This window comes from Mytilus californianus, unplaced genomic scaffold (assembly GCF_021869535.1).
Source record: "Mytilus californianus isolate M0D057914Y unplaced genomic scaffold, xbMytCali1.0.p SCAF_6, whole genome shotgun sequence".
NCBI lineage: Eukaryota > Metazoa > Mollusca > Bivalvia > Mytilida > Mytilidae > Mytilus > Mytilus californianus.
Window position 1 is genome coordinate 116,223,526 of NW_026262712.1, and position 9,869 is coordinate 116,233,394.

Here is a 9,869-nt window from a genome sequence, read left to right on the forward strand (position 1 = left end):
ATTTTCATTGTGCATGTGAGAGTGTACAATACGTCATACAATAGTGGCCCAATGTATTTTTTATTGAATGATAGTTCATACTGAAATTGCCTGAAATTTGAAAGCAAACCTACTATCGTGTGAAATCTACATATTCCATGTCAATTCTACGTATCAAATGACAATTTTAAATATTAAATGCCAATTCTATATAGTTCATTCCAAATATGAATGTATAAGGTTGATTTCAGTGCACATAACATACTCTTACAATGGTCTCCCCACTTAAAGACAAAGTATTTTGAAAATCTGTTTAAATCTTTATTTTTTCTTCTTCACCTAATCTCTGACGTGTATTAAATTATATTTAACTTACAACTAATAATTTTTCATTTCTCTGAGGATCTTTCCTCATGTATGGTTATTACAAAATCTACTTGCATTTTTATTTTTGTGTAGATGTAATGAATGCGGTCAAGGGGTCTATTACATAACAAACACATTTCCTAGTATTCATGTTTGTTACAGGGAAACCTGATATTAGGTTTGTAAAACCTCGTTACGATGTTGGAATTGGAGGCAGTGTCTACATGGAATGTATTATTGGTGCAACACGCCCACCTGTAACAGAGGTATGGTGGACAAAACTATATCCAAACGAGTTCCGTATTCATACAGACAAAAGTAGAGCCGAGAGAAATTTCAGACAAAATTATCGAACAAGTTTTAATTTACTCAAAGTCAGTAAGACTGATGAAGGAGAGTACCGATGTTATGCAAGAAACGAAAGGGGCGAAATGTTTGCAAAGACAACAGTGGAAACTGGAAGTATGTCCGTCAAGTACAAACATTTGTTTTGTAGGCGGCTTTGTCACATTTGTTTGCATTTTTGTTTGTATAGTTAAATATGAAATAAGGGGAATTGGTATGGTTGCCAATGAAACAACTATCCACCAAAGTTCACAAAAAGTAGATGTTAGCAATTATAGGCAACCATATGGCCTCCAACAATGAGAAAAACCAATACCGTATAGTCGGTCATAAAAGGCTCCGACATGAAAATTATGAAACAATTTAATTGAGAAGACAAACAGCCTAATTTATAACCAAAAAAAAATTACGAAAAACAAATATAACAGACATGAACCAACACCAAGCATTAAACTACAGACTCCAGATTATGACTTTGAAAAAAAAAAATAATGTGGCGGGTTAAAGATGTTTAAAGGAGCCAACCCTCCCCTAACCTAGAATAGTGGTGTAATAGAACAACATGAGAATAAACTATAAAAATCCGTTGAAAATGGCTTAACTAAATTCCGTATTTAGAGAAAATACACATAGCAGTGATGACCGCATTTTTTGGCAAAAAAATCCCAACATTTTGTTTTAATTCTAGTGGAATGGGTAATATCAAAATCAGTTTTCAAGAACAGTTTAATATCCATGGTAATACAGCTCCTAAATGAAATTTCAAAATGCCTTTAAACTCCTTTATCGAAGCGTGGAATCTTTTCGGAATATTCATTTTCCTAAAATTAACGCGGCATTTCACTCGAAACTCCTTTCGGAAACTTCACATCTTGGAAAGTTTCAGGTGACAAAACATAAATGTTCACATGAACTTTCTTTTGGAAACGTTATTGCTAGGAGAAATATTTTGAACCTAAAGTATACGGCCAATCAACTTTAACTGACAATTTTAGTTTGACATTTTTCAGTTAAGCCGACAAATATGTATATGTTCCACTAGAGATTTCCAGTAAAATGGGTGTGTGGGCGGGAGATACAAATGTAGGTAGTGGGGTATTTTCTGAAAAGGTTAGATATATCGAAATAAAAGTGTTTGTCAGAATTTGTCTCTTGATAGAATTTGAAAATTAAAAACAAAATACATAATTTCAAACTCTACTGCTATTTATAAGGGAAAAAAGAAAAATCAAGTTTAGTAAATACCACTTCCCTTATATTTCTTTATCATTACTAGTTTAATTTGTGAGGTTTATACGTTTTTAGTGGAAATTTGTATACGAATAAATGTGTTTGTACATTTAAAGAATTGTAAATGATTCATGTAGAAAAAAAGAATGGATTCGGTTAAACAATTACATAAAACCCCTAAAGATTAAAAGATTAAAAAAGACAGATGCAGACCCTGTACTTCTTTTAGTTAAAAAGTTATAGGTCGCCGCTACAGTGGCTGATCCTTTCTTTATAAAAATATTTGAAACTAAACAATTGTTTTGTAAACAAAACAACATTTCACAAAGAAAAAGAAACGATAATGAAAAATAAAATATAATTCGCATAAACATATCAAACAGATACACGATAAAAAAACTGCCAGAGTTAACAAAACAAACAAAAACACCCAACGGCCTCAACATATCACCAATTGACGACGCTGTATAATAAACGACAAGTTATTAATTCAGTGATAAATTTCTTAATACACACACACAAAGAGGCAGGGAACTCTGTCAAGGAGTACGACCTTTCGACATTCATATCATCCGAGTAAGACTACTGTTTGTAGACAATATTACTGTGAGAACGAATACGTTTCTCTTTAAAATGGAAGCCAACCAAATAAAAAGTATTTTGCATTTATGATAAAATTTATACATAAACAAATTCCCTAAAAATGTTTATTTTAGAGGTTGTGCTCAATAGGGATTGTAATATGTAGTTTGTTTATCGGGTAGGACTGTTTAAAATTCTATATGAATCAAAATACAAAATACATGTTCAGATAAAATTTTAAATAATTAATTAATATTTTTATATCCATTTAAATAATCTACAATTTAGAAAAAGTCACCAATTCGTTAACACTGCATAATTATTGAAGTGTATTTGCCATAAATAAGAACCATAGAAACATGAGATAATACGATCCTGATGCATAATGCAGTCATAAAGGCACGCTAATGTGTGCCTTTTCGTTGACGTTTTTTCACCAATGCAGTGCTGACGAGAACGACCTAATGCAACACCAAAATACAAGTATCGACTAGTAGGTCCATAAGTGTTCATTACATACAGTTTGAAAGTATAGTATGCATAATTTAAAAGCAAAATATACATAATGAGTTGTTGATGTGTAAATAATGAACATTGAAGATACAAATACATGTATGTTTAAAACATATGAAACAAGAGAATATGTCCATGAGACATCGTGCCTTCCCCTTTTCATAGTATCAGATTTTCATGTTCAATGAATCATTATCATGATTATATCCGTGTCAAAACCTTAATTCAGTATATTATTTTTTGACAGTTTTATAGCTTAAATAGAACGGACGGACGCACATATCAGAAAATATAACATCCGCATATGTTGGGTATAAAACTAAAAGGATCATTTTTTACAAAACTGCAATGAAATATTCCAAGCATTTTTAGACGTATTTTAAACATCCAATATATCATAATAACAATGTGGTCAATGGCATTGATTTATACATGAAGACTCTCTCAAGAAGACAATCAAGAAGTAAAATAACAATTCGTTTATATTAAAGATGCATCCTTATAAATTCCATTCTATAATTCTATTCCCTTGAAAGTGTTGTTGTCAATAACATCATTCTACATTTTTAAAATAAAAAAATGTAAAAAGATTTAGAATAGCAGATTGTGTTAATTTTAAATAAAACCCATTCCAACAAGATATGTGTATTCAACGAACAAACAATCCATATGCAGTATATGTGACACATATTCCTGATTAATCCTTGTTCAGTCTGTTTTTGATACTAAGATAAACATGTTAAAGACAAAATGTAATCGTTCAATCGTTATACATTATTTTCACAGGTCCTCCACAAGTTAATATTAACGAGAATTACTTCATCTGTAGATTAGGTGACAACGTGACCATTGGTGGTAAAATCATGAATGCTCCATCGAATTCTGTAATGGAATGGAAAAGGTCATCAGTATCTCAGAATAATTCAGATCGTAAAACAATTGGAAACATAAGTAACCCATTCCTTTTAATCAGAAAGGTCCAACTCAATGATGCAGGAAATTATACACTCCTTGTAAGAAATAGATATGGCGAAAATCACGATTTAACTATATTGAAAGTTCTGTGTAAGTATTTTTCTTTATATAAGAAAGTTAATTAAACTAGCATTTCACGAATATCCCCCTTTAGTATGTCCGTGTGTTCCAAAATTATTTGTTTACAATGTTCTATCCATAAAATTGAGAATGGAAATGGGGAATGTGTCAAAGAGACAACAACCCGACCATAGAACAGACAACAGCAGAAGGTCACCAACAGGTCTTCAATGCAGCGAGAAATTCCCGCACCCGGAGGCGTCCTTCAGCTGGCCCCTAAACAAATATATATACTAGTTCAGTGATAATGAACGCCATACTAAACTCCAAATTGTACACAAGAAACTAAAATTAAAAATATTTCCATGCATTGAAAGGGTATGTGCGTAATACACATTTGTTTCCGAACTGACTTTCCCTTCTTACATGAATGAACAATAAATAGCAAAAAGGGGATGTTTTTTTTTGACAACAGTGAGTAAAGGTTATGCCTCTATTTTACCAGTATCAAATCCTGAAACGACTATCAGTTTACAGATGTAAAATTTATTTTTAAAACCACTAATAAAACATTAAAATGTGTTGAATTCTTTACCGAATTTTAATTGACATATAACATATAACTAGTAAAATATATGGCTTTCATCAATATGGCACTCTGAATCAACCCTCAAACGAGCTGAGCGCTTGGGATAATATTGGATTGATATAGTTGTGATATTTAAACAAAAAAAACACATTTGATGTTCTCTATTTATACATGTAGATATACTTTTCTTTATTTTAAACAGTTGCTTCAATCACAGACAACCATTATCCAATAAAAAAGGCAAATGAATCGATCACTTTGCATTGTAAAGTGTATGGTGGAGAGCGGATTATTTGACGAAAAAATGGCAAACCACTTAATTTAGAAGGAATTGGTGCCTTAAACAATCAATCACTGCAGTTAAAGAATCTTAATCGATTAGACAGAGGAAATTTTACTTGTGAAACAAGTTTAAAAAGTATAACTGCAAAGAGCAGCATATTACAACTTGATGTCGAAGGTAACTCACAACAATTTAACTTTATAGTTTTCTTAAATGTTATTTTATATTTTTTATTCATAAATTCTTTTAAAATAAAACTACACAGTGCATCCACAACTAGGATCACCAATTAACTTAACAAAACAAATAGTAAACGGAACATAGTTAAGTATGCAGAAACGAAATGAGGTCCACAATGTGTAACACAGAAAAGAATCCCACATGACATGCAAAAACTTTCAGTCGAAGAATGAACGGTAACACGTGCATGACGTGTGCACAAAGAAAACAAGACATGGCCAATGTCTACAACACCATACACAGAAACAGAATAAAACCAAATAGTAATTTAAAACGGAATTATTTTCTATCATTAAAACACACGAACCCATACCCAAAAGTGTCAGCTGTTTCTGATCCAATACTAATCGTGGATTACAAAACTTATATTCCATGAAGCTTTCATGATGCACCTTGTATAAATGCAGTATCAAGACTATTAATGATGGTCAGATTCATATAAATTGTGAATATTAATTTTGAATGTATGTATTTCTTTATTCTTTGTTATCGGTCACACAAAATTCAACCCCTTAAAATTTTCCTACATAATTTCGTCTGAATTTCAAAATTTCTACATGGCTATATAAGGAGCAAGTCTAGATGTAGGCTTGGTTTGCTCGCTGGAACTTCTACAAACTAGTTCCAGAGTTTCTAAAGATAGAAATGCAAAAGGGAAAATCCAAATATAACGGAATAGAAAAAATATCTTGCATTTTAACAAACGGAAATAAATACAGAACAATGTATAAAATATGGAGATATTAACTATCCATCTAAGTTCAAATGAAGTGGATGAGAGCAATTATAGGCAACCATAGGACCGTCAACAATGAGAAGAACCCATACGGTAAAGTCGGTTATAAAAGGCCCGAACATGACAAATATGAAACAATTCAATTGCGAAAGAAACGCCCACTCCGGTGGTATAACCGTTATATGAATCCGTGTAAAATTATAATCAAACTTATGTCGTTAGTACTTTATCCTTCAAAAATATTTCCTGTACCATTGTTATATCCATCTATATCAGGGTTATCATATATCCGCGAAATAAATTGAGGGAGTCACAAAGAAATTAAATTACTATAACTGATCATAATTGTATTTTTTTAACTGCTTATACAAAAAACACCCACTGTGTATTTTTTCAATTTTTTTAGAATACAAACTCTATTTTCATGACATCCATATTAAAGCTTGACAATAACATGTGTTGCTGCTAATGTCAATATTGCTTAAAGATTGTCAAAGTCTACAGACTTTGCTTGACTGGTCTATATTTCAGATATTCCATTTGTGTCTACGACTCGGGAAAAGGTCGAGGTGAATGGAGGACTTGATATAGTACTTCCTTGTTCTCAAGATTCCAATCCAACACCAAAATATGTTAATTGGACAAGGAATGGTGTAAAGATTCCCGTACTTAGTTCGACAAAATATAATGGCAGTACCATTGGAGTTCCTGAATTAATTATTTTTGGTACTACCGAGAGTGATTCCGGGACTTACGTTTGTTCAGTGTCCAATTCCATAGGCACTGGATACAGCAAACCACTCCATCTTCTCATAAGAGGTATGGTATCTAGATATAGCTGGTTTTAAAGCTCGTTTCGTCAATTTAAATAGTAAAACTTTCATTTTGGTCTAATTGCTAAAACGTCAAACCTTTTTTCATTCATTTGGTAATAAACAGGGTTGAAAATGGGTTAAATGAGACTCTTCAGAGAGACGAGACAGATGGCATATCATTTTATGGACGCAGGTTTCGTCTACTTTGGACTCACCCGTGTCGGTAGATTCAGAACAGTCTGTGTCTGTAGGTAGAAAATTGTTGGTGTATTTGGTACTTTTAATGTTTAAAGCCTTGAATATATATATATATATATATATATATATATAATCTCTATAAGGTATATTCAAATTGGGGAAAAATCTGAAATAATATGATTTAATAGCATCTGATACACCAGTAACGATGGTATAAGATAAGTTTAGGGAATAGGATGACACATTTTCAAAATAGTTTAAGGTGAGGGATTCTTAACATCAAAATTTTCAGTATTTATAAATGAAACTAGAGGCCCAGTAGTTAGGTTAAAAGCAGAAGAAATTTGAAAAAAATTACAAAAATTACCAATGAATTGCAGAAAATAACTTTAAAGAACAATAACTCCAACAAGATGTCAATTGCCAATGTTGGTCATGTCTACTTATTTGTAGATATTTCTTTGCTTGAAATTTTTGCTGATAACAGTTTATCTTAATCTATAATGATATTCAAGATAATTAACAAAAAATGAAAAAAATTCCATTCCTCCGTTTTTTATTGAACACCTTTCAAAAGAAATTGGGGCAGAGGTTCCCCTGACCCCGACTTACCCGCCGGGTCTGAGGGGCATTCACCCAATATAAGTATACTGAAAGAAAAGATATAATAATGGTTTATAAAAAAAGTAACACAGAATATTTCTGAAAATGGAACATATCAAGGAGAAATAATTAGCACCCCTGAAATAATTGCACCCCTTGGAAAAAAAAGTCATCCAATTGTAGTCTTACAATAGTTACTGAAGACCCCTTATCATTATTTAAATTAGTTTTCAAGTTGAGACTATTTGAAATTGTTGTTTTTCATTTTTCCCATAGACTTCTATGATATTATAAAACCCCTATGTTCCATTTTTACCCATGGGGACCATGTTGGTTATAGAGCAGGGTCATCTAATACATTTTTCAATCAAGATCCTCTTATAATAATTGTGGCTAAGTTCAATTCCATTTGGCCAAGTAGATTAAGAGGATAAAATTTTTGTAAAAGATTAAAAAAATTACGAAAAAATGTGTATAATTGACTTTAAAGGGTTATAACTCCTTAAGGGTGAACTGACATTTTGGTCATGTTTGACTTATTTGTAGATCCTACTTTGCTGAACATTTTTGCTGTTTACAGTTTATCTTTTTCTATTATAATATTCAAGATAAGAACCAAACCCTGCAAAATTTACTTAAAATTACCAAATCAGGGGCAGCATCCCAACAACGGGTTGTCTGATTCGTCTCAAAATTTCAGGGCAAATAAATCTTGACCTGATGAACATTTTTACCGATGTCAGATTTGCTCTAAATGCTTTTGTATCAAAGATATAAGCCAAAAACTGCATTTTACCCCCATGTTCTATTTTTAGTCACGGCGGCCATCTTGGTTGGTGGGCAAGGTCATCGGATATATTTATCAAACTAGATACCCTAAGGATGATTTCAACCAAGTTTGGTTTAACTTTGCCCAGTAATTTCAGAGGGGAAGATTTTTGTTAAAGATTACAAAAATTAACGAAAAATTGTGAAAATTTGACTTTAAAGGTCAATAACTCTTTAAGGGGTAAATTGATAATTTTTTTTATATTATAATATTCAAGATAAGAAACAAAAACTGAAAAATTTCCTTAAGATTACCAATTTAGGGACAGCAACCAAACAACGGGTTGTCCGATTCGTCTGATTCAGGGCAGATAGATCTTGACCTGATAAACATTTTCATCTATTCAGATTTGCTCTAAATGCTTTAGTATCAAAGATAACAGCCAAAAACTGCATTTTACCCCGACGTTCTATTTTTAGCCTTAGCGGCCATCTTGTGGGAGGGGTCATCGGATACATTTTTTTGACTAGATACCATAAGAATGATTTAGGCCAAGTTCAGTTAAATTTGGTCCAATTGTTTCAGAAGAGAAGATTTTTGTAAAAGTTAACGAACGACGACGGACGCCAAGTGATGAAAAAAGCTCACTTGACCCTTTGGGTCAGGTAAGCTAAAAAATCACTGCATAAATCTGATACGTCCGAAGCGCTTTTTTGAAACATAACTTCACTAGGAATTCTGAGAGAAGAAGGACAATATCATAAAATAAATGGAAACACCTTCAAAACGAAATATAATGGTAGTTCAGTGGAAATATCTGTGTTAGTTATACATGACACAAAACAAGGTGATGATGGCAAGTATATCTGTGTCCTAAAAAATTCTATTGGCACTGGATACAGTAAGATACTTCAACTTGTAATTAAGGGTAAATCAATTTTTAAATTGAATCGAAATACAATCAGCCAATATAAAAGCAACTATCTTAATACTACTTTAAAATACCATCTTTTATTTTGTTATCTCTTAAACATCCAATAACGAGTAAGTCATCAGTGCTCTAGTATTTTTGCTTGAATCAAAATATGTTCATTAAAAAGTAGCTATCTGGAGCATAGGAAAATACAGCTTCGTGTTGCTTAGTCTTTAGTTTTTTTTTATGTTGTGTTATCTGTACTATTGTGTGTCTGTTTGTCTTTTATTTTTTGGCCATGGCGTTGTCAGTTTGTTTTCGATCTATGAATTTGACTGTCCCTCTGGTATCTTTCGTCCCTCTTTTACTGAATCAGTAAGTGGAACTTATCAATTATCGATACTTATAATCAAGAATAAGTTCTGTTCTTTGCATATATTGATCTGTCCATGTATGTGAGTATTTGTCAACTCAGAAATAGTCTTAAAACATAACATGCTTTGAAAGACAATTTGCCAAAGGAAATTGGTAATTTTTCATTTTTTTTTTTTCAAAATTAAACATTTAACATTCCTTTAAATTGATTTTACAAAAGACGATAAATATGCTTAGATACTGCAGGGTGTTACTGCTTTCCCTATTTGATGCACCATAGTCTTCCTTAAGTCATCAG

The 9,869-nt window shown here is 31.9% G+C and overlaps 1 protein-coding gene across 1 annotated transcript; it reads left to right on the forward strand.

Moving 5' to 3' along the window:
* The first annotated feature begins 552 nt into the window (after positions 1–552).
* On the forward strand, positions 553–5,093 carry LOC127706016 (neural cell adhesion molecule 1-like). Its single transcript, XM_052210410.1, has 3 exons — positions 553–807; positions 3,802–4,080; positions 4,842–5,093. Exons 1-3 carry the CDS (start codon positions 570–572, stop codon positions 4,934–4,936), a joined length of 612 nt encoding a protein of 203 aa, XP_052066370.1. The 5' UTR covers positions 553–569; the 3' UTR covers positions 4,937–5,093.
* Positions 5,094–9,869: the final 4,776 nt, after the last annotated feature.